Below are 24,986 nucleotides of genomic sequence, written 5' to 3'. Positions count from 1 at the left end.
ATCCCGCCGTCGCGGACGCGTTTCTGTGACGTATAAGAACGTGACGGGCGGACCGGCCTCCTACGGCTTCACGGGCGCTTCCGGTTCCCGGGTCGTGGTGTTTGTTTTGGTTTGCGGGGTATTTTTGTTCCTTTTCCGGTTGTTTGGGCGCGAAAAGACTGAGCCGCGCTTTCTGAGGCCGGGAATAAACGGCGATGAGTGGAGAAAGAGGTGAAGCGGCTGACGGATCCAGAAAGGGATGAATTTTGAACCTCACGCGCTTGTGGTAAACTCCGTCGTTTGTTTTTTGTGTTTTTTTAAGGGCAATGTCTAATATCCAAATAGATCTCTGCCACCTAGGGCAGCGGCTTGAGATTCTCCGGAGAGGAGTGAAAACACTCGCCTCCGTCCCTATTTCCCAAGACCCTCCCGGTCCTCGTTTCTGAAGCTCCGGACCCCGTCCGGGAGCGCCCGGCTGTCTCGCCAAAGTTCGTTCTCGTTTGTGGCTCGCAGATAAAGGTCTGAATTGAGATAAGGAGCTTTAAAGTAGTTTCAGCAAACCGGCAAAGGACACCAACAAAAAAGTAGGGTGCCTGGCTGCCGTTTTCCACTCCTCCCATAAGCATTTCAAGTCTGAACCGAGTGGTTCATCAAGCACAGCATTCTCCTCTGAGCTGTCATGCCGTCAGACTTAGCTGGTTTCACTTAAGTGCTTCATTTCTCTTCCTCCTAGAATATTCCCACGCCTGCTTACAGGTCAATTTGATTGCATTTAGTATATTTCATACATAGTAATTGTTTTCATATCTGTGTCTGCCAACCCACTGTTAAGCTATGATTCCCTATGGATCTGGGAACAGTGAGGAATACACACACACACACACACACACACACACACACACACACACACACTGAAATTGTCCCAACGGGGACAGAAATCATGACCCTTGTTTAGATTCTTACAGTGTCTGTCTCATGGACTTATCTAGGAGTTTGGTGTACTTTGTGCTGCCCTTTCAGCATTACAGGTACCTGATATTGGCACTGTTTTATCAGTGGGAAACTTTAGTTAATTTACTGGATTTGGGGCTAGGACGTTTTTAGTTAATTGGGATTTAGAACCTGGACTATTTGTCTCCCGTTTATAATTTGTTCTTACCCGTCATGCCATTGGCTGTCCACCGTGGGGCGTTTTTGACTAGAGGGATATTTGACAGTGATCAGACACAATTTTGGTGGTCACTGCTTGGGAGTGGGGCCATTCTAGTGTCTGAAGAGAGATGAGAATGCTGCTAACCATCTTAGAGTGCACAAGCCAGCCTTTCACAACAAAAACATCCCAGTGTTAATGAGGCTGAGGCTGACAAGCTTTTCCACTCCAGTCTGTTACCTCAGCTTGAGACCATGATATAACACCATTGGCAAAGACCAATTTTGTTTGGTCTTGCTTTTGTATTTCTAGTCAGTCAATACTGATGATTTTGTTGACTACAATTTAAAATAAATTAGTAGTCAACTTCATAGACAGTGTATTCAACACCAGCAATGGACCCTAGGGTAAACTATGAATGGGGGTAATAGAGTGTGTCAGTGTAGGTACATTCGCTGGTAGCTGTTGTACCATGTTGATGTGGGATGTTGTTAATGATTGGTGAGGTGACAATGAGAAGGAATCGTTAGGTAGCATATGAAAATACCTTATACTTTCTTGACAATTATTGGAATCTGAAACTGATCTGAAAAGCTAATCTATTTTTAAGTATTAGCTATTAAAAAAATGCAATTCAAAAGACATGGCCAATTACTTTGTGAGTGAATTTGACATACATGAAGTTCTGTTAAATTTCTATAGAAACTTTATTCTCAATTTCTGCATTTAATATAATTGTACAACACAGTTTGTAAATCACATCTAGAGTAGCCTTGAGTTAAATATTATTGAGTATATATCTGGAGAAAACGATTGACAGAACCCACCTGTGTTGGATGATGGGAATTATAAGAGCCCATAGATATGTGTAGAGACATGAAGAGGCGTGATTAGAAAGGAGTTGGAAAGATTATGGCTCATAATCTGAGTGAGCAGAGATAGACTAGAAAACAATTCAGGTGGAGCATATGTACAATATGTGCGTGAGAGACAGAAATAGTCAGTGTGTTAAGAAAGCAGATCTAGCCACAGAGGGAAATTCAATGTAATAGTAACAGGAAAGAAGGATTAGCAGATGAGTAGGGTTAGATTCTTAGCGACTGTAAATGGCAAGGTAAAGAGTGTAGGTGTTAAACATAGTAAGTGAATATTTAATCATGTATTTTGTTCCAAAGTTTAGTATTGTAGCTCTTGTACCAATTAGTAGGCCTGGCTTGTATATTTTTATATAATTAAAGATATATTGGCTCAGGCACATGCACCTGGCATTAAGGTGTTTCTGCAATCGCAGATAAGGCTTTTGCCACAGGTTTCAATTCCTCTTCCCATCGCTTGGTGACTGGGTTCCAAGAGCAGGTGTTTCCGAGCACAAGAAAACTGAAGCTACCAATCTCTTCCTGCTTAGGCAGTACACCTCAACAGAATCACATCCACCATATTGTATTGCTCAGACAGCTGCAGGTTCTGCTATGATAGAACATGGAGTGGCATTGACCCTACCTCCCTTTAACAATAGTGAGAAGGAATTCATAGCATTTTAATCTAAAGATCTCAGTCCCCACGTTCCCTCTCCTGTAGATGCTCTTATTTAGTGCCCATGAACTGTTTTAATGTCAGTTCTAGACAAGGTCCACAAGGAAAGCTTACTCAATGTGGGTTGGTGTTTTAGTAGAAGTTGAGCTGAGGGAATTCGGTATTTTAGAACTGAAACAAGGGAATAAGTCTGGGCATAGACTAATGTACCACACTACTCAATAACAGATAAAGTGTTTTGGGGGCGTAGGGGTTCTAATTTTTGTGCCCAATTTGATATATGATTCCTAAGTGTGGTGTGTGATCTTTCAACTATTTTTTTTTTCCATGTATTCTTTCTGTCTTCATTTAAGCAGGTGAGAGGAGACTTTAGTTTACAAAAAAAAAAATATTCAGGGACTCAGCACTGGCTGCTCTTCAAAGGGCCCAGGCTCAACTCTCAGCACACGCATGCTGGCTTACAGCCATCTCTAACTCTAGTCCAGAGGCCTCGGTGTTCTCCTCCACTCTTCATGACAACCAAGCACGCTTGTGGTTCACAGACATACTTAGAGTTCAGAAAGAGAGTGGTAACAAACTTAGTAGATATATGCTAAGAATTAAAACACATGTATGGCTGGGAGGCAGCGGCACACACCTTTAATCCTAGCACTTGGGAGGCAGAGACAGGCAAGTCTCTGAGTTCAAAGCCAGCCTGGTCTACAGAGTGAGTTCCAGGACAGCCAGGGCTACACAGAGAAACCCTGTCACCCTGTCTCGGGAGTAAAAAAAAATAAAGATGAAAAAAATCACATATATATGTATGTGTGTGTATATATATATATATATATATATATATATATATATATATACTTTTTTATACTGTGCCTAACTTATAACCTATCCACTCAGTATAAAATGCAGGAATACATAGCCCATGCCTCTTTTCTTTTTAGCAGAAATAAGTTTGATTTTAAAGGTCTGCTAGAGAAAATAAGTTACTCTAAGTGTTGTCATTGATAACCTCCGTCGCCATTCCCTTGTCTGGTTTGTAATTCATGAACGAACTGAGTAGTCAGTTCTTTCTGTACCCTTATTACAATTCACACAGTCCTGAAGGAGGTCCAGCTAACCGCCTTATGAGTGGCATAAAGCTTACCGCCTTATGAGTGGCAGATTTTCACATTGCTGTTCCTAGTGTGGAATTCGCGTACAGGCCCTCACCTTTGCCGTAAACTGAGTTGTGGTGAACCTATTACTTAAAATCCAGTACAGTTCTCTGAACTGACTTTGCCCGTGTCTGTCGTTGTTGTTGTTTTCTTGAATTTAAAAATGGAGATATTTTGCATATGGGAATATATAAATTCAAAAGCATCTTTAAAAATTTTTTCTGAAACCATGAAAATTGTAGCCATTTTAAGGAATGAAATTAAATTGATACCATTTTACTAATGAGAACCAAAGGTCTTTGTTCACTTGTTTTTGAGACAGGGTTTCATTTATCTTGTTAAAGACCTGCCTCAAACTCAACTCTGTAAGTGAAGATAACTGTAAACTTACAGTCTTCCTGATGCTACTCCTGAGTGCTTAATTTATAGACATGCACACCAAGCTAGATTTATACAGTGCTTGGGAAACATTTTAGATCGGTGTTCAACCTCCTGAGCTGGATCTACAGCACCAAAGTGATTTTTTTTTTAACAAGTTTAAATGTTTTAACAACCTAAGATGTTTTTCCCAAATTCTGAAGACATAGTTTAGAAAAAGTGCATGTAATGTTTTCAACAAAGCATGGTACAAATCTTTATCATTTTTCTGTTTTTGTTTTTTTTTTACCTCTGCAGACTATGTGTCATTGCAATTGTATTGTTTAGATCAAAATGCCTGGTAAAGCAAATGCTTCTAAGAGGAAATCTCAACAGTTAAAGAGAAATTCAAAACAAAGAGCTGTTGAAGAAGTGGATTTTCCAGAGAATGAGGTAATAAAATGTCAAATACCATTTAGATCACTTTGATTAGAAAAAGCTATTCCCTTAAAAAGACTAAAAGTCAGTTTTACTACGAATTGTAATTCATATCACCATGCTTTAGTGCGTTTTTTGTTCATAATACATACTTTATCTGTAGAAACAGCAGTAACAGTGCTACTCGTTAGTATACATGGAAATGGGTTGAAGAACCATCTTTTTATCTGATATTTAATTGTTTGTGTATCTCTAGGTTGGAAACACAGCGAAAAGAAACAAAAGTCATGCAGGGCATCTGTCCTCTAAAGGTATTGCTCTTCTTGTATGTCTTGTTTAAAGTGTCTCCTACCGATTTTCATGAAAAATTTTTCAGCGTCTTGGTTATGAGTTCATCGATAGGAAAAGGTGGTCATAAGCCGCCACATTCACAGTATTTAATTCTTCTTGTGAATATATAGAGGTGTATCTGCCACATTGATAGAAACTAGAAAACAAATCATTGTCCCCCACTCTGAATTACTCATCTCTGAGAAATAGACAGTCCTACTTCTTCAAGACATCTGTCCTTTCAGCTCTGCCAGTACTATACAGATCATTTATAATCTCTAGCTTAAGCTTTTCAGAGTCAATGAGTCTGAAGTACTCACGTTTTCTTAAACATCGTTTCTTTATAAGAAGATTCCTTAACTCTCAATGTAGATGTGTTCTGATTTTATATTTCCTGGGCTATCATGTTTTTTTTCTTTTGTAATTTCTGCACTCCTCTAATTTGCATAATAATATCCCCTTTTTCCTTACCTGATCTTTGTGAAACCAGTACTGTATCTTGTGGCTTATGCCTTGTGAGTAGAACAGTGCATTATTTAATTTTTCTAGCAAACACTAGCAAACACAGTGAGGCTTATCTGCCACACTGATATGAACTAGAAAGTAAATCTTTGTTCCCCACTCTGAATTACTCATCTCTGATATAAAGGGATGTCAGTCAGTATCTCTCTGTAGCTTGTTCTGTCGCTTCTAATGTTTGATAGAAATAGTTTTCCAGTATTTTTATTGAAATTTTTAAAATTCAAGTCATTTTTCAGAAGCAAAATTTAGTAGTGATAACTTTCTTTATTTAAAAGTATTTGTATTTTAGTGTCTCTTGATAATATATCAGCTATCATCACAATGGGCAAATTCACTTTCAGTAACTGAGGTGTTACAGTCGCAATAAGATGTGAATTAAAGAGTAGGTTGTTTTAGTCTCATAATGCCATTAATGTTCTTTAGATTAAAATCATTTTTAAGTAAAACTGCAAACTTCTATATTGATTAGACTCTCTTGTATTACCAGCAACAGGACAAGCAAAGTCTATTAACCTAAAGCGGATAAAAGTAGCGTCCAACAAGAGAAAAACCTGGCAGCCTCTTCCAAAAAATACTGAAGAATATTTGCAAAGTATGATGGAATCAGTAATTCTGTGAGTTTCAAATTTCCTTTGCAACTCTTTCCTCCTACTTTGGTATTTACTGTTCACATTTTTCTGAATATTACTACATATTTTAGTTAATTTTTCCATGGCGGTGACAGGATGCTTAACATAAGTATCTTAAACAGCAGAAAGATTGTCTAGGCCCAGAGTTTCAGAAGACGTGTCCATAGTCCTTGGATCCATTGATTCTGAGCACTTGGGAGGCAGAACATCCTGGAAGTGGAAGCATGACTTGGAGGAAGCAGAGCACAAGACAGGGACCAGGAACCAGGTGTCACTTAAAAACACACCCCAATGTCCTGCACATCCTCCAGCCAGTCTCTACTTAACTAAAGTTTCTACAACTAAAGAACATTCATCACATATGCCAATGGCAGGCATATCAAATTTAAACCGTGACAGCATTAGCCTTTAACAAAAAAAGGTTTTCTTAATTGTAGAAACTTGGAACCTACCAGTCAAGTAAGAATCAAGTCTGTATGGATTGATTTGCAGTCTATAAAATTTTTAAATTGCTCTGTCAATATTGATTCTTTGTAAGTTGTATTCACAAAAATAACACTTTCTATGAAAATACTATGTTACATGAAATACAAAGAAACTAAAAGAAAAGTCCTCCACAGTAGAATTTAACTGCATCAGAAAAGTTGGGTGTATAAATTATAATACAATATGATTCAAAGAAAATGTCACTGTTCTGCTTAAAGTGTTTTGTGTGTAATAGAAGAAAAATGCTATCAAATCACTGCACACATGTGTGTGTCTGTGTGTATGAAGATGTCAAAATAAAACCCACTACTTTGTATTAATATACACCAGTAATAATACAAACATAGATATATAATACTAAAAATCTTAGTATCATGAATTTCAGTTAAAGGTAAGTTATATTATTAAAATATGTATCTAGTATAAAAGAGAAGGTGAGTGGTTCTGCCTAGCTAGTGAGGTTGAACACTTGAAACATTTTTGAAAGACAGATTGTATTATGTTTCACAGTAACACTTAGTCAGTCTCTTTTTTTCCCCTCAGAGAAATTTTAACCAAAAACATTAAAGGAAAAGAACAAATTCAGTATCATCTCAACTACTTGAAGAAAAGGTAATACACAATTGGACATGATTAAATTATAATTATTTTTAAACTGTGACTTGTTCCTGTGTTCTTAAATGACTTCAGTCAGTGGACTATACTTTCTAAATGAAATGAAGTTTGAAAATACATACTTCCTAAGTTTCAGAGAATATATACAAAAGAATATGGTCATAATGTAACTTTTATTGTCATGTTTCAATGTTCTGTGTTTTGTGTCAGTATTTGAAAATACATGATGACTGGAACTCCTTTATACTTTAATTTTAATAACTTAGAATAATAGTTCACAACTCTTAATTTTGTCTTGTTTTCCATTGCTGTTGTTTATTGTCATATCCTATTAGTTTCCTTCACCTCTGTCTTAATTAGCTTTTCTTTTGCTTTGATAAGACACCAGGACTAAAAGCAGGTTGGAAAGGAAAGGGTTTATTTTGATCACTGAGAGAAGCCATGACAGAAACCTGGAGGCAGAAACTAGAGCAGAAGTCATGGAGGGACATTGCTTGCTGATGGCTTGCTCAGTCTGCTTTCTTACAGCACCCAAAACCACCAGCCCAGGGGTGGTGCTACCCACAGTGAGCTGGACCCTCCTATATCAATTGTCAATCAAGAAAATGCACCCCAGGCCAACCTGGCAGCAGTATTTTCTCAATTGAAGTTCCCTCTTATAAAAAGACTTGTGTCAAGTTGACAAAAACTAATCCTAGCAACCTCATACTGTATTGCTCAATTATACGAGCAACAAGTATAATTTTCCCAGAAATTGCTCTTAATCTTGTGGTACATCACTAATGGAGTTTGCTTTTTAAATGTTCTTTAAAGCCACAGCGACACTGGTAGTTTTGGGTAAACACTTTACTCTTAGTACAGAACTTTTTCTTGTCGTACATAAAGGTTTTACATTTCAGCTTCAGGTTTGAAAGAAATGTTTGTGGTCTGGTTCTTTTCATGTGATGGGTCCTCTGAGCATAATTCTCTTTCCTTTTTCTTCAAGAATGATTCTTAAGCTATAGAAAGAATGGCAAGACTTGGGGTGGGACAGGTGGGGGAGTTTGTTGAGCGAAGTCGGCAGATTAAAGAACTTCTGGACTTCAGCTCGCAGACCAGTTACTAGAGTGATAGTCTAATAGTGAAGGGCCATGAGTATCTCCAGAAGAGAAAACCATAGGCTAATGCAATTACAGCTAGTCTGTTGCAATATAGGACAAATAGTCAGATACAATGTAGGAAAGATAATAGGGTACATAGTGATCATCCTTTGTTAGCAAAAAGATAAGTTCAGCAGATAGGTGTTCTCTTCACGTAGAACTAATTCAAGGCTTGCCTATTTCCTCCCTATTTTACCTTTATAACTTTTTAGTTATTAATTTTCAGGTTTACCAAAGCAATGACATTTTCCTATACTTGTGTTATTATACTTTAATTTTCACTCATTGCTTTCCTCTGTAACCTCTTTAACTATCTAGCTGGTTCCCTTCCCCGCTTCCCACCACCCCTTTTGTTGTTCTTATCATGTTTATGTCATTATACTCCCTGCCATGTCTTCTTCACTTCTCATGATCTATTTTCTAATTTCATCATTTACACATATATAGACAAATAAATGCCTGTTTTCTTATATGCAGAATGTAGGTTTAAAACTCATAACTTGAGTGATGAGTAGAGATAAATCAAATGGTAAATTGCTAGCTGTACATGCATGAAGACCTGAGTTCAGTTCCCAAAAGTCACATAGAAATTTCAAGTTTGTGATCCCAGTACTGAGGAGACAGAAACAGGAAGTTCTTTGGTGCTCCCGGGCCTGCCAGCCTAGCCTAATCAGCAAGCCCCAAGCCAATGAGATATTATGCCTCAGAAAAACAAAGTAGATGAAGTAGATGGTACCTGAGCAACAACACCTGGGTTTAACCTCTGGTTCCTACACATATATACACCTCCTTACATGTAGTTAGCAAAATAGTCATACACAAGTTAATCTTACTTCTTCTGATACATCAGAGTATAGCACCAAATCTTAACTTGGAATTTTGAATAAATTTAACAGCATTTCTCTAATATTCCAAAAGATACTTCATGACTGAAAGTGATCAGTGATGGATTATGTTTGGGTACATTACCATATACAATGGATAAAATCAGTGTGTTTGACTTTCTTTAACCTAATACCTCCCAAACTGATACTTATGGCAGGAACTCATTTACAAAGTTTTCAGATGTTCACAATATATCAAACCTATATATATCTATCTCTTCAGCCTTGTAAAGAAAAAAGGGGTGGGGGGATCTCTTACTCCTTAGTGCCAGTTCAAAAAATCTGGAGATGGTCTCTGACTGACCTCGCTGAGAAAATGTTCCTGTGTTTGGACTGATTTTATAGCATAATTGATATAAACTAAGTCACAATTGCCTACCCCCATGAGCGGAAAGTGCTTCTAGTCAGACAAAACCATCAGCTTATAGCTTCTAAAGCAAACTGCCCTTAGAAGCCAGTGAGAAAAAGTGATTGTGGTGTTGATGTACTATCTTCAGGGTGTACTTTTATAAAGTTTAATAAGTTTTTGAGATTCTTCAAAATCTAACCATGACTTCGAACATTTGGAACAGTAAATTGAACCTTACACATAATTGATTTAATAAACATAGGAAAATCATAGTCTTTATGTTAACTCAAAACTAAAATGAATGCTGCTTAGATCTTATAAAAAGGCTGTGTTTATTGTAATCTGGTGATGACTTCATGGCAAACTGAAGACTGTCTTAACAGTTTGGTGAGACTGATTAACTGCAGGGTTTATGCCACCAACATTTTTCTTTAAGAAGACTAAAATATTGAGCATGTCTCTAAAAGATAAATGTGGGTTCCACTCCTATGTAGCTGCTTTCAAATCTTAAGTGCAGGTATCCGTTCTCTGAAATACTTTCCACCAGCAGTGTTTCAGGTTTGGGGTTACTTTTAGATTTGGAGATATTTACATATAAACAGCAAGGAGTCTTAAGGATAGGGCCCAAATCCAAACACAAATTCATTTATTTATCCTGTCATTTTGCTTTAATTAATTTTTGCAGTATTTCCTTAAAACTTTATTTTGATTGTGTGTGCATGTGCAAGAGAGAGCATATGCTGTGGCCTGCTATCGGAGGTCAAACACAACTTTGAGTCCTTGGTTCTGTCTTTCTACGTGGTCTTCCTTGTGTTCCAGGAACTGAACTTGGGTCTTCAGGCATACTTGCTAAGGGCCTTTACCTGCTGAGCCATTTTAACAGCCCTTATAATAATATTTTTTATACTTTTTTGCATGAGTCAGTGTTTTATGATGGTGAATTTTCCACTAGTGGCATCAGTTTGGAACTAAAAATGGTTCAGATTTTGGAACATTTTGGGTTTTAGCTTTGGGAGGGTGTTCAACTTACAGTAGAATTTTTAGAAAACCCACACTGTTACTGTGGCAGAAGCAACTACAATGAGTTTATTCTCCTTGATTTCTTTCTCATGAAACTGAAGAATCAAGTCTGAGAACATTATTTTACTGTCTGCTGGGGAAGTAGGAGTCACACAGATCAGTAAAGACTTTAATTAGATAGAATAGAATTCATGTCATAGTGTTTGACAACAAAGCATGTAGTGATCATCATCTTATCTGCCTTAAACTATAAAACTCAGTCATCTTTAAAAACATTTAGATTAACCTGTATTGGTTACATTCTTTAAAAGTTAGAAGTGAGGTTTGGCATCAGATTTAAAACTAGAGTTCTTTCTCTTGTTCAACAATCCAAACTAAACTGGCAGGCTCACATGCTATAGTAGTATAGAAAGCATATTTAAACAGTAGTAGGAAATTCTGATTTTAAAATATATTTCTAAATGTGTGAACTGAAAAATGTTGTAGTAAAGTAGCCTTAGCATTCTGTGATTTGCGATAATTGTTAATGTATTGAAAAGTTAGGTGATGATTTGTCAGGCAGAGCTGTTTTGGGGAAGAATGCAGTTAGCTATTGTGAAAAAGAAAGAGAATGTTGTAGCCCTTACAAGTGTGAGAGTAGGGGGAAAAATGAAACTGTTTCAAAACTAAAAAGAAAATAGTAATGTTCCCCAAAATAAGCATGTGTAATTCTATTTTTAAGATTACTGCAACAGTGTAGAACACTGAAAGTCCCTCCTAGAAAGCTGAACTATTTAACCGATGTGTCAAATCTGCTGAAAATGGAAAGGGCACGGGAAAAAGCTCATGAAGAGGACCTGGCTTTACTGCAGGTATGACATCCAAAAAGGCCTCAGTAATTAGAAAGCTGGCAGAAGGGGACTGGGATCAATTAAGTCATCGCAGTATTAGTCTAGTAATAAATGCAAATTTTGGATTGAGGCTTTTTGTTGGTTCTTGTTTGTTTGTTGTAATGAAAGCAAAGCTTTCACTTGAACTTTGGGCCTCTATAATTGAAGTGTTTATGATTTATTTATCTGTGATCAAGTAACAGCCCCACTCCTGTAAATATTTTTTTTAAATCCTTTCGTATATATTGATCATGTCTTTTGCTTCCTACAGTTTCTCCCAGATCCTCCCCACCTACCTACGTATCCAACTTTATGTTCTTTCTCTGTCTCTCTCTTAAAACAAACAAAACCCACAGACACACACATACCCAAAAAGGGGAAAAAAAAACAAAAACACAATAATGGAAATCAAAACAAATAAGCAGACGACCACAAGACCAAAAAGTCTACAAAAAATACTATTTAGTTTGTTTTATGTTGGCCAAATATTCCTAGTCATGGGCAGCCCCATTCTTTGAGTTACTCTATTTTAGCTGAAGTCTCAATATTTTTTTTTTTTTTTTTTTTTTTGGTTTTTCGAGACAGGGTTTCTCTGTGTAGCTTTGCGCCTTTCCTGGAACTCGCTTTGGAGACCAGGCTGGCCTCGAACTCACAGAGATCCGCCTGGCTCTGCCTCCCGAGTGCTGGGATTAAAGGCGTGCGCCACCACCGCCCGGCCTATATTTTTAATTACCAAGTCTTGTCATTGAATACTATGGAATTCAAAACCTTAGTTCCATACTGTTATGGAAGGTTATAGTCATTGTCTCAGTTGTTACTATAGCTCGTGTATATTGAGATTTTTCTCTCCAAACACACCATAGTTCCATCTCTTATCCTCACATAGTCTGAGAAAAATGTTGCTTTTCCAACTGAGACATAAACAAACTGCCTAAAGTTAAATGCCAACCTGTCAGATAATCGGAGCATAGTACTCAATGTTCAGCTTTTAATTAGTTGATATTTGAACAAGTAAGAAAACCAATGTTAAAGAACTGACTATAAAAAATAAAACAAATTGGACCATATATTCCTCAGACATTTTGAAGTAATTTGTAGATGTGGTTGTGTTAGTGTTTGAATAGGCCCTTAGGAAGCTCAGGGTAGTAATTGTTAGTGCAAGAAATATGTTGTGAAGAACATCTAGTAACTCCAACTCATAACTAATTCATTCCCACTTCCCCTGAGTATAAGGAATGATATTGTGCAGTCCACGTATATTATAAACTAATGAGATGTATTTATGGAGTAGTGGCCCTACTTAATTCATACATTCGTACTACGATTTCCATCCTGAAGTTACTTCTCTGAACATCTTTTAGTATTGGTACCACCTCTACCATTTAATAAACAGTGACATGACACTAATATAGGGTTTTTATAAATATTTTAGACCATAATAATGGTGAGTATTAGCATCACTATTTGTATTAAACAAGAGTGTTCATAAGCAAGCAATAAATGATAGTGTGGCCTTATGGGAAAGTATTTCTAGTGTCCAGTTAAAACTTGATGGTGACGAGAGAAACACAGATACAGTCTGTGATTTCCTTGGAGTTCACTCAGGAAGTACCACATCCAAGGGGTAGGAGAAGATGGGTGAAAGTGTGTTGCAGTGCAGCATAAATATGACAGGAATGCCCAAGAGGATAATAAAAGCAATGGGATGAGATAAACTTTCAATCTTACAGTGATTCCCCTTTTTTCTGCGATGCTGGAGGCTGAATCCGGGGCCTGAAACACTCTGCGTTGAGTTACACAGCTAGGCTTTTTATTATATTTTGTGACAGATTCTTGCTAATTTCCCTGAGCTGACCATCAAATTGAAATGTTCCTGCCCCTGCCTCCTGAGTGCTTGAATTAATTATAGATAGATAGATAGATAGATAGATAGATAGATAGATAGATAGAATTAATTATAGATAGATAGATAGATATAGATATATAGATATATGCTACCGTTCCTAGTGTCATAAAGATCTTCATTCCTATTGTATGTAACTCTTCATTTAGTGAGTGATGTGGACTGGGGGAGGCGGAGGGCAGGGTCTCACTATGCAGTCCTGGCTGGCCTGTTACTCAGCTGTCTCAAAATTAATTAATTAATGGAATAAAAAAATTTCAAAATGAGATGTTTCTGGATTTCATGGGTGGTTCTTAGATCCGAAGACAAATGTCTTTACAAGAAGCAAGAAAAGATACAGAAACAAAGAGAAGGCCATATCAAGCCACGGGTAAGAGGTGGCCTAGTGCAGTCACAAGGAATGCTATCAAAAACCTAAATAGACAAGGAAGAAATCTGTAATTTTGGGTTTTTTGAGACAAGGTTTTATAGTTCCAAGGCTATTCTCAAAACTCCTGATCTTCCTGCCCCAGTCTTTACATGTTGTGGTTGGAAGCATGTGCCACCATGCCCGGCTTGCCCATAGAATCTTTTTTTCAGAAATTGAATGTTTATTGGGGAAACAGGCACACAGCAGAACACAGAGAGAAAGTCCCTCCACAAAGCAGGGGGCTCTCAGGAAGCTGAAAATCCAGTCTCTTCACCTGGATGGGGGTTTGTTAACTCTCTGAAGACTCTTCCTCCCCTAATTTAGTGGTTGATCGGTTTGAAGAAAGACAGGATAGCCAGTCTATCAACAAGGAGCCAACTGGGGGTAGAGGGAGTCACAAGGCCTTTGTTTTAAGCTGCCAGGCTTTTGTCTCAGATTTGGAGAGTAAGGAAGAAGCCAGCCATCTTGGGAGTTTGCCACCTTAGTTACCTAGCCAGGCCCCTCTCCCTATCTGTCTACCTACCAGGAAATCTGTCCAACTCCTAATCCCTCATTTCTTCATTTTAGAGGTCACCCTAACTACTGTTAGGGGTTTGGGGATAGGGTGCCTTCCACTCTAGCTCCTTTGAGCTGTCAAAATGGGTGGTAATGAGGGAGAAGAAACTGTCAGAGGGCCTCAGGGGAGATTGATCTAAGTGACCACAATAAAACTTACGCTCTCCATTGGTGATGGCATGTCTCTTTGGATTGTGACATTTGAGGGGGGTAGCATCTTAATAATTCTCTCATCCTCAGAATAAATTCTGAGGTGAAGGTCCCAAAAATTTTACCATCTAGGGGTCTTGGTAGGGTTTGTTTTCTCTGCCAGTAAAAATTAAAAGACAGGAAATAGCTGGGTGTGGTAGCGCACATCAGGAGGCAGAAGCAGGAGGATCTCTGAGTTTGAGACCAGCCTGGTCTACAGAATGAGCTCCAGGACAGCCAGGGCTAAACAGAGAAATTATGTGCTAGAAAAAAAAAAAAAAATTAATGAATGAATAAATAAATGAGAGAGAGAGAGAGAGAGAGAGAGAGAGAGAGAGAGAAGAAAGAAAGAAAGAAAGAAAGAAAGAAAGAAAGAAAGAAAGAAAGAAAGAAAGAAAGAAAGAAAGAAAAAGAAAGAAAGGGAAAATCTTGCTCAGTAAGTAGCTGTGGAGAAATCTCTTAACACAGCAAATCAGCATTGGAGAAAGACTTATTGGGGTCAAAGAAATATACACACAGTAGGGCAAGGAAGCATACACAGATGAAAAAGACCCTCTTCAAAGCAGAGAGGGGACTTGGGAAGCCAAATCCTCATGCCCCCTCCCCAGGCCTCCAGATAATTTAGAGGGTCATAGCCAAACCATCACCTTTATTTTGGGCTATTGCCCTTCCTAACTGTAACAGAATAAATCACTGCATGCCACTTTTGATCTGTTAGAATAGCCATCGTAAACTGATAGATATAGTGTTATAATTGTCTTAATCCACACTTTGTAAATCCAGCAGTCAATTCATAGCAGCATGATGCTATGGAACAGGTTAACTTCACTATGGAATGCAGTTCACAGAATTCAAGCCCTGGAGCATTCGTAAAAACAAACAGCTTATTTCCTTCTACCTAGGAATTTCAGTGACATAAAGAATTGGACAAAAAAACTTAGAGAAAAAAATAAACCAATCATAACCAATATGGAGCCTTACTCAAAGTATAAAGTAGTTTCTGTGTACAAGGAAATAAATGTTAATAACATATTCAACATTATGGAATTTAATAGGATTTTAACTAATGTGGTGAGACAGATCTTACATAGTGTTAAGTCCTTTATAGTTGTGCATTGAAATATTTACAGATGAAGTGGTATGAGGTCTAGGATATACTTTAAAATAGTGCAGCTTTAATAACCCAGAAACTGGTTTATACTGTACTTGGTCTACAATCAGCATATTCTTGTTATTTCTATAACTAATTTCATTTATTCTGCATAATTGTCCTCTATAAATTAACATTTTTTTAATTTAGAAAATGCTCATATAGTGTTTTTATTAATATCTAATCCCAATGCCTGCATTTCATTCTCTTGGCATATTAAAACAGGCATTCAAATGTTCCTAACTAAAATGAAAAATATTTTCATTTTTTCTGGCACTTGAAATTATATGCTACTTAACAAATGCTGTTGCTTGGTGTCATTAGTCCTTGGGCTCTGCAAGACTCATACAAGGGTTTTCCAGGACCTCTGGAAGGTTTCTCTGATCTTGCCCAGCCCCACAGTCCTGCAGCTGCTCGGACCCAGGTAAACACACAGAGGCTTATATTATTTACAAATTGGATGGCCTATGGCAGGCTTCTTGCTAGCTAGCTCTTATAACTCAACCTATTTCTTTTTATCTATAAGTTGCCATGTGGCCATGGCTTACCTATACTTTCACATCTTGCTTCTCCTGCCGGTGCTGGCGTCTCCCTAGGCTCTGCCTTTCTCTTTCCTTGGATTTCCCACCTGCCTCTAAGCTGCCTTGCCATAGGCCAAAGCAGCTTATTTATTAGCCAATGGGAAGAATATATATTCATATATATTAACAGCATACAGAAAGATATCCCCCAGCACTTCTGGTATTTGTTAGCTTCTGTGTTAAGTTTTGAAGAAGCGTTGATGGGCAGTTACCTCCTTATCCTATAAAAGTAAGTTTCCTTGTAATTCATGTTATAGTGGCCAAGCAGCTTTCTAGGGGCTCTGTTTTTTGAAAGATAAGCAGAAGTAAAATTACCATTTTTGTCCAGAGTGTCTTAAAATATAAGGTATTATATGTATACAGTCTCCAGGTGTTTCATTTATAAGACATTTACTTTAAAATATTAACTTGTCTTTTTGCTTCAGGAAGAAATAGATAAAATAGTAGAGACCACAGAGTCAATGACTGAAAGTATTCAGAGCCTAAAGAACAAAATTCAGACTCTGACAAATGAGGTAGAGGAAGAGGAGCAGAAGGTGAAACAGGTAATGCTTCAGAACCGTATTGCTAGTGTTTAACTGTAAGTTTTAATGCCCAAGTGTTACCAAGGTAACTTGAGTTCTATAAGGTGAACAAAACCAGCCTTTTGAAATAATCCCTAGCTCTCTGTTTTATTTAGGAATTTCACCTGGATAGTAATAAGGTACTGTCTCTTCCAGAACTTTCTCAGAAAAGTCTTAAAGCACCCACACTTCAAGTAAGTACCTTTACCATACTATTGCCAGGCTGTATTACACACACACACACACACACACACACACACACACACACACACACACACCACACTCACTCATATAAAACCATATCCCATGTCTTTAAACTAATCCTGTTATAAATTTCTTGACAAATTCCTTTTCTTACTTGGCATTTAATTGAACCCCTTTTCCGTCAGTTCATGTAGACTATTCTTATCAGTATTGATATAACAGTCGATTGCACAGATATGCCATTGCTGTAAAGTACGGATAGAAATGAGTAATTTTATAGTACACTCCTTCATATATTTTTACATGTTTGTATAGTCCTAACGACCGGTACATACCTCTCTAACTTTGGACTTTTAACAGTGACGTACAGCCCTTTATGCACTAGCACTGGAGTATTTGACATTCATCTATACGCTGGTAGTTTGTCTTTCTGCCGAGGCGCTCATTGATGTTGTCATATAAATGCTCATTATCTGTAGAGCTCCAGCAGAGCAGGGATGGGAGAAGAAAAGACTTATTTGAAAATGAATGGCCATCAGTTGATGACTAGTGAAGTGGGTGGTGGATACTTAAGATTATTATATAGATCTCCAAATAACAGACATATGACATTTTTTCATCGTAAAGTGCTATCATTAATTGTACTGTCTTACCCACAGGAAGAAATTTTGGCAGTAATTCCAAACCAGAATGCTCTTCTGAAGGACTTGGATGTCCTTCATAATTCATCCCCAGTGAAGGACGTGTCAGCGTTCATTCAAGAAGCCTATCAGAAACTTGATGGTTCTTAAGGAGTTGGTTGTGGTTTTTGTTTTTAAGCATTGTTCCATATTAACTTATTGTTTATGAATTGTAAAACCTTCCTTTTTAAGACAGGGTCTCACTTTGTGTGTATCCTGGGCTGGCCCAGTGTCACCCATACTGGCCTTGAACTCACAGCAGTCCTACCTCAGCATGCTGAGTGCTGGGATTACATATGTGAGCGGCACATCTGGCCCAAAGGTGTACAACTTAACTGTAATAAGACTATAAAGCTGATGTTTTTGCAGAACAATTACCCCCTGTTATCCACTTTAAAACTAGCCTTTGTGGCCCTATCATTAGTATCTAATGTTCTAAAAACAGTTGATAGCAGTTGCTAAATCTAGGAAATCCATATATGCTGTATCTATAGTTATTTGCTAAAACCGTATACTATGAATGATTTTTGAAATTAAAAAGGCCGTGTTGTAACAGTTTATGAATTCTGAAGGGAACTTACTTATTGAAAGTAGCTTTGTGGATATGAAAAACTTACGTGTAGCACCTAATCAGGGGAAACATGAGTGTCTCTCTCTAGCTAATAGCTTGCATTTTGGTCTGTCTTCCTGTGGAACTTGAAAAACTCCCAAATGCCTCCTTAAATCCCTGGTCTTTGTAGAATTATTGCTGGTTTTTTTTTTCCCAGATGTTTTTATTTTGAAGGTAATAACATTTTGGTCCTTTGGTTGATTGGTGAAGCTTAGATGTTGGATATTTTCCACTATCATCAAAGCATACTCTAAGAAGATTTTTTAAAGGAAACCTAAGTATATCTATTCCCCTGAAAATGAAAACAAGTTAACAAACAGGCAGAAAACAGTTTCGGGAAAAGCCAGTCAGGAGAACTGACTGCTGAAGGTAGAAGCAGAAGGTGAAGGAGGAGGCCACCCATCCAGGGTTACAGACTGTCATGTGTGAGACCTGCAGCTGAGAGGAAGACCCAGCACCCTGCAGGAGAAAGAAGGGTTGCTGTGGGAAGCCAGACCTGGGCTTTCGGAGAAGCTGTTAATGCATGTCACTCATGAGGCAGCCTGTGTGTTCGTGCCCACCACAGGTGTTCATCTCACATCTCCACAACTGTCCTCTAGAGTAAGATATGGGCCAGGCCAGGTGGCAGTTTTGACCAAGACAACATTAGTTATGTCAAGCTGTATCCCATCAAAGTGTTTTTGCATAAACCTTGCCTCATGACGAGTTTATGTACGTAAAGAAATAATTCCATACGCAGGTCAGAAATCATCTCTAAGCAGCAGTACTATATTGGCTTGGATTTTTTTTAATCTACTTATAACTGCAATTGAATTTTTAGTAAGAAAAATTTCTAATAAAGAATATTTTGTTGATTTATTAAGGAAATGCCAAAATACTAATTTCCCCCAAGCAGAGCTCCCCAGAATTCACCTACAGTTAAGTATGTTGATATTGATGCCTATTATAGAGGGAAATAATCATGTCTTAGGAGTCCTGGAGCTACTCGATTCCAAAGAATCAGAAGCAGGCTCTTCTTAGGAAGTAATGGTCAGGAAGACTTCAGGAAAGGACCAGATTCCACAGAATGCCTTTAAACCCTCCACTCAGCAATGGATGGCTTCAAGCTTCTATACTAATCGAACCTTAAGTTATCATTGTTTACCTAGAGTGTTTACACCAGCATGCTGTTTTCCTCAGGATATCTGCTTGAGAGATTTTAGTAGGATATTTTAAGGTGTGTTACTTTCAAAATATTATTGGTTGGTCTTTGCTCTTTTTTGAGGGGCCCGTCACCCAGCTCCCAAATAAATCACACACACAGAAGCTTGTTCTTAATTGTGAATGCCTGACCTTAGCTTGGCTTAGTTTCTAGCCAGCTTTCCTTATCTTAAATTATCCTGTCTACCTTTTACCTCTGGCCTTTTCCCATTCTCTAACTTCTGTAAATCTTATTCTTACGCCATAGCTTGCAATGTAGCTGGGTGGCTGGCACCTGGAGTCCTCATGTTTCTCTGGCTCCTAGATCTTAGAGCTCTTATTGGTGAAATTATTAAGGCCACTCCATGTAGTTAAAAGGAGATTTATTTAATGGCGTAACTTACAAATTAAGGAATAGGTAGGTCGCGGAGTCTGGGGAAGGTGTATCACAGTCCAGCGGTGTTCTCTGGAGCTCTGCTCAGTCCACCTCTCCAGTCCAGGGTCCCGCAACAGAGAGAGCGCCCGCCGATCCCGATCTCGGGTCCCCCCGGCGCCTCCCTTGGCCCCGCCTTGTAGGCGTGACAGTTGCCGAAGTCTCAATGGGGGTTGGAACTTCCAGATCAAAGCTGGAATGGCTACCCACTACATCTCCCCCTTTTTGTCTAAATAAGAAAGTTCTAACCTAATACAAGACTATATACAAAGGAATGGTTATCAAATATTGTCCAGGAATAACGAGGGATAATGACCTAGATAAGATGGAAGTACAACCAATGCAAACAATATCAAGCAAGAAACACATACTAAAGTCCAGAGAAGTATAGAGCATAGGTAAATGGCATGTTACAAAGATCCTTCCAAAAGGTGTCCTATCCTAAAGAACCTGAATCTAATACTTAATATGTTCTATCTACTAAGTTGTAACTATAACTGCTAGTCTTCAATCCCATCAAAGACCTGAGAAGGAATATAATGGTACCTGAGAAATGGTACATGGATGCAAACAACTTTCGGGAATCTTGCGAGAGTAGACGGAGACAGCTGGCAGCCTGGACAGTCACCTAATGTTTCTCAGCATTGTTGGTGCATTCAAATTGGCTACAGGCCTAAAGTATCTGACAAATGGCGTCCAATGTGGTGGCAAGAGTTTCCACCTAAAACCTGAGAAAAAAGATTCTAAAACAGAGCTAAAAACAGCTTCCTAATTGTCTCTCTCAAATGAGCGGCAGCTGCCGGTTTGAGCTACTGGCGGGTTGCTGGCGTGCGCGCTCGACCTGCAGTATGGCGGGAATGAGGCCTCTGCAAGTGGCACATTAAGCTACATTGTGGATTTAGCCTTTGCTAGTACAAAACAAAAAAAGAGGTTTCTGGGCTACACGCTGCTTGGATAAAAGCATAGACCCACGATAGCTCCCAGAGCTGGTGGTAAACCACCGCCATGCTGGGAAGCTGCAGTGGGCGGAGCCAGCAGCCACAACTGCTGCAGCTTAAAGCAATAGATTCACAATAAGACAGATTCAGATGTAATAGTTTAAAATGTTTAAAAGAGACAAAAAAAGGTGATATATACAGTATAGAAACAAATACATGGTTTTAAAAAATAAAGTCTTTAAAGAGACAGTAAAATTAATATAAAAAATAAGCCACGTAGAGATGACTATTACACAGAGAGTCTGGATTGTGTTGTCTTTGGGATTCTTAACTACAGAGAGATGTTTGATTGTAAAGGAAGCTGAGTTAAACCAGTACGTATATTTTAAAGATACTTTGACTTCAAAATTTGGATGTAAGGATATGTTGCTTTGGAAAAGAGTCTCTTTTGTTTCCACAGAAAGCAAGAGGCTATGGATTTGTTCCAGAGTAAGATACATCAGGTTTGACCAGCCAAGACCCCCTGAAAGGTCTCCGATGACACCATGGCCCAGATGATCCAACATCCAGAACCGTTTCAAGACAACTGGCTCAGATGATACAGCCTCACGGACTACTCCATGATCCTAAAATTTTCTTTGTTTCCCCAGAAGACACAGCGCCCCCCTCCAGCAGGAAGTAGTAAGAGAAGCTACGCCCAAATTCCCAAATATACCAAGCTGACTTTGGAGATGTGTAAAGGTTAAAACCTTCCTTTTTAAGAAAAGAAAAGGGGAGGTGCTGTGGGATGGTCTGTATGTCAAATGTGTTGCTGATTGGTCAATGAATAAATCACTGATTGGCAGTGGCCAGGCAGGAAGTATAGGCGGGACTAACAGAGAGGAAAATTGAGAGAACAGGAAGCTGGAGAGAGAGACACTGCCAGCCACCATCAGGATAAGGAAGATGTAAAGTACCGGTCAGCCACAAGCCACGTGGCAAGGTATAGATTAATGGAAATGGATTAATTTAAGCTGTAAGAACAGTTAGCAAGAAGCCTGCCACGGCCATACAGTTTGAAACCAATATAAGTCTCTGTGTTTACTTGATCGGGTTTGAGCGGCTTGGGACTGGCGGGTGAGAGAGATTTGTCCTGACTGTGGGCCAGGCAGGAAAACTCTAGCAACAAGCTCTCTTCCCAGATTTCTACCTCTCTATATTATCTCTGCCTGCCAGCCCTGCCTAACCTTTCTCCTGCCTTGCTATTGCCCAGTTCTTTATTAGACCATCAGGTGTTTTACCCAGGCACAGTAACACAGCTTCACAGAGTTAAACGCAACATAAACAAAAGCAACACACCTTCAAATATTCTACTACAAGACATGATTTCAAGTCAACTAGAATTTTAGTCTAACAGTACTGCTGAGTGAGAGGCACCTCATTGCCAAGGATGAACTGGTCATGCTGCCCTCCTAGCTTTGGAACTATATAGCCTTTAACTTATATCTGTGCTACTGTCTGAGACCTAACAGGCAATCAGAACCATAGTTTTTCTTGAAATGCTTTATTTTAACATACTTCTGGTGAATGTTTTCAGATAAATACATGCCTAATATTCTTTAAGGCCAAATAAATGCTAAATAAATAAGGTATGAATGGACAGCAGGTGTCAGTATAGCAATAGCCCGTGTCCTAGCAAGCAAAGATAAAGCTGTAATGATACTACATTGTAGATAACTACATGAAGCTCTGATGGTTTTTAAAAAGATTTAAGAGCCAAGCCACATAGGAGTACAGACTAGAGTCCTACAGACTAGAGAATTCAACATATATGAAACTAAGTCTTTATATAGAGAGAACCACAAAATGGGTATAAGTTAAATGCCAAGAGAAAATGGATTAATTCCTAAGGGAAAAGTTTTAAAGGCAAGCAATGTTTAAAGATACTCAACCTTAAAACCCAAAATAGGTGCGTTCACCAATTAGTTTGGGGAATGTTTATTTATTTTGAACTCAAAATGAAAACTGTTGAATTAAACTAACAGGTAAATAAGTTGCGTAAACTGCCATACAACAGTAACTTGGTATAACTGTTTTGGGAAAACACTATACAGGTAAATTATAGCCTCCATGTCATGTCAGTCATTCAAAATTCTTTATGTGAGCCTCTCCATTCCTTCCCAACTCTGTTGGGCATTTCTTCAACAATTAGGCTCTGTTTAATGTGAAACACCTGCAGTAGAACCTACGATTAAAGGATTTACTTTATTTCGTTGGATATCATTTCATTCTCTGTTTACCAAAAATATGCAGTTTGCACCTGTCAAAATTAGCATTTGGATTGTTCAACTTGGCTTCTTTTCTAAGCATGTCTAAGTCTTCTCATGTTTCATTCATTGTCAAGAAATACTAGGCTTTGGGAAAGAGAAGGAAAGAAGGAGAGCAAATAGAGAAATTCAAGCTTCCCAGTTGAGTGATAGCGTATCTACAGGTGTGAGCCTACATTTCCGTACTACTAAATCACCACACGGCCACTTTTTCTTGACTTAGGAGTTTGCCTTCTTGGAGTTTTTAGAGAGAGGGCCTCACTTTATAACCTAGGCTGGCCTGGAATAAGTGTCAATCCTTCTGGCTCTGGTTAGAGAAGGCTGGAGTTAACAGGCATGTACCACCACACTCAGCTCACTTCCCTTTTTAAAATCATCTCTGTGACAGAGCTGTGAATGACTATAGCAGTGGTACACAGATGTCATGACTCCATTCAAATTGAACAGAAAGACGAAAGAAAGATGTCTTCCAAATTCAATGAAACTTTTAGAATTCATTTTTAAATGAAATTGTATGTAGACCAATAGAAAAGGTATATCTTGGCCAATTGCAACTGTTTTCATCCCAAGGAAATTCTTAAAATTAATGCACATTTTCAAATGAGACAAATACAACAGAGGGGACTTGGTGACAATTACAGTGTTAGAGGCTGACATGCCAGTGTGTGTGTGTGTGTGTACACATGCACTCGAGCTCATTCCTGCCCCATACCAATAGTTAATTTCTTAATCCAATGGGAATTAAACCCCATAATACTCACTATTATATCCATTCAGCAGATAAACTAAGGAACTAGAAAGTTAAGTAACTGTCTTAAGGTCACAAATAGTCAGTGACTGAATTTGAAAATGGACAATGTAGTTGAACCTTGACTTCCTAGAAACTTCCTGGACTACAACTAGAATATCAGTGGATCCCCTACAGCAGCATGGATCTTTGTTCTTTGGAAATAATAAGTGAAGTACACATTTATCACTTGTGTTTACTGAGGGAAACCCCTTTACATTTATTATTTTACACACTTTCTTTCCTTTAAGTTTGGAGTTGAGTGTTCACCATACTAGAAAGGCCATACTGCAGGTTAATCATCTTCAACCTATTCAATTTTTCTGGAAAGTGCACTTTGCCATTGTTAGTTTCCTTTAGGCCAGAAGCAACCATTCTAATGTTATTCAGAACACTTGTACAGGATATCACTTATATTTCGGGAGACACTTAGCTCTCAAAGGCCATAAATAATAACCTTACCTATAACTTTAAATAATTCCCTTGGATGCTCTATACACACATGGTTCTATCTTGCAATAATAGTATCAGTTCATTTTTTAAGGTTGTATTTCTTTTTTTATTTTCCCTGAGGCAGGGTTTCTCTATGTAGCCCTGGCTGTCCCGTAACTCACTCTGTGGACCAGGCTAGCCTCAAACTCATTCTATATTTCTTAGCATTTATTTAAAAACTACTTAGAAAACTCTTATGACCACAAAAAGCTGTATATTGCCTGTATATGCTTTGCGTTTTTATCATTATGCCAGTATCTAACACCCTTAGTTCTTTTTTATTTAAAAAAAAATATTCCTTTTACATACCAACCACAGCTCCCCCTCTCATCCCTCCTCCTGCTACCCCCCCCAGTCTCAACCCTCCCCCCAAAAGGGGTAAGGCCTCCCATGGGGAGTCAGCAAAGCCTGGTACATTCAGTTGAGGCAGGTCCAAGCCCGTCCCCACTGCATCAAGGCTGTGCGAGTTGTGCCATCATAGGTAATGGGCTCCAGAAAGCCAGCTCATGCACCAGGAACAGATCCTGATCACACTGCCAGGGGCCCCTCAAACAGACCC

At 38.5% G+C, this 24,986-nt stretch overlaps 1 protein-coding gene across 1 annotated transcript; it reads left to right on the top strand.

The window, feature by feature from the left end:
- The first annotated feature begins 88 nt into the window (after positions 1–88).
- Positions 89–23,089, top strand: Cenpq (centromere protein Q). The gene is made up of 9 exons (XM_052745377.1): positions 89–265; positions 4,486–4,620; positions 4,862–4,916; positions 5,945–6,071; positions 7,116–7,184; positions 11,301–11,430; positions 16,661–16,780; positions 16,915–16,992; positions 17,662–23,089. The coding sequence occupies exons 2-9, from the start codon at positions 4,522–4,524 to the stop codon at positions 17,791–17,793; spliced, it is 810 nt and encodes a 269-aa protein (XP_052601337.1). The 5' UTR covers positions 89–265; positions 4,486–4,521; the 3' UTR covers positions 17,794–23,089.
- Positions 23,090–24,986: the final 1,897 nt, after the last annotated feature.

Source organism: Peromyscus californicus, unplaced genomic scaffold, assembly GCF_007827085.1.
Source record: "Peromyscus californicus insignis strain IS unplaced genomic scaffold, ASM782708v3 Scaffold_19__1_contigs__length_69161282, whole genome shotgun sequence".
Classification (NCBI taxonomy): Eukaryota; Metazoa; Chordata; class Mammalia; order Rodentia; family Cricetidae; genus Peromyscus; species Peromyscus californicus.
Note: the sequence above shows the minus strand (reverse complement) of the source record. Positions and strands in the feature narration are given on the sequence as shown.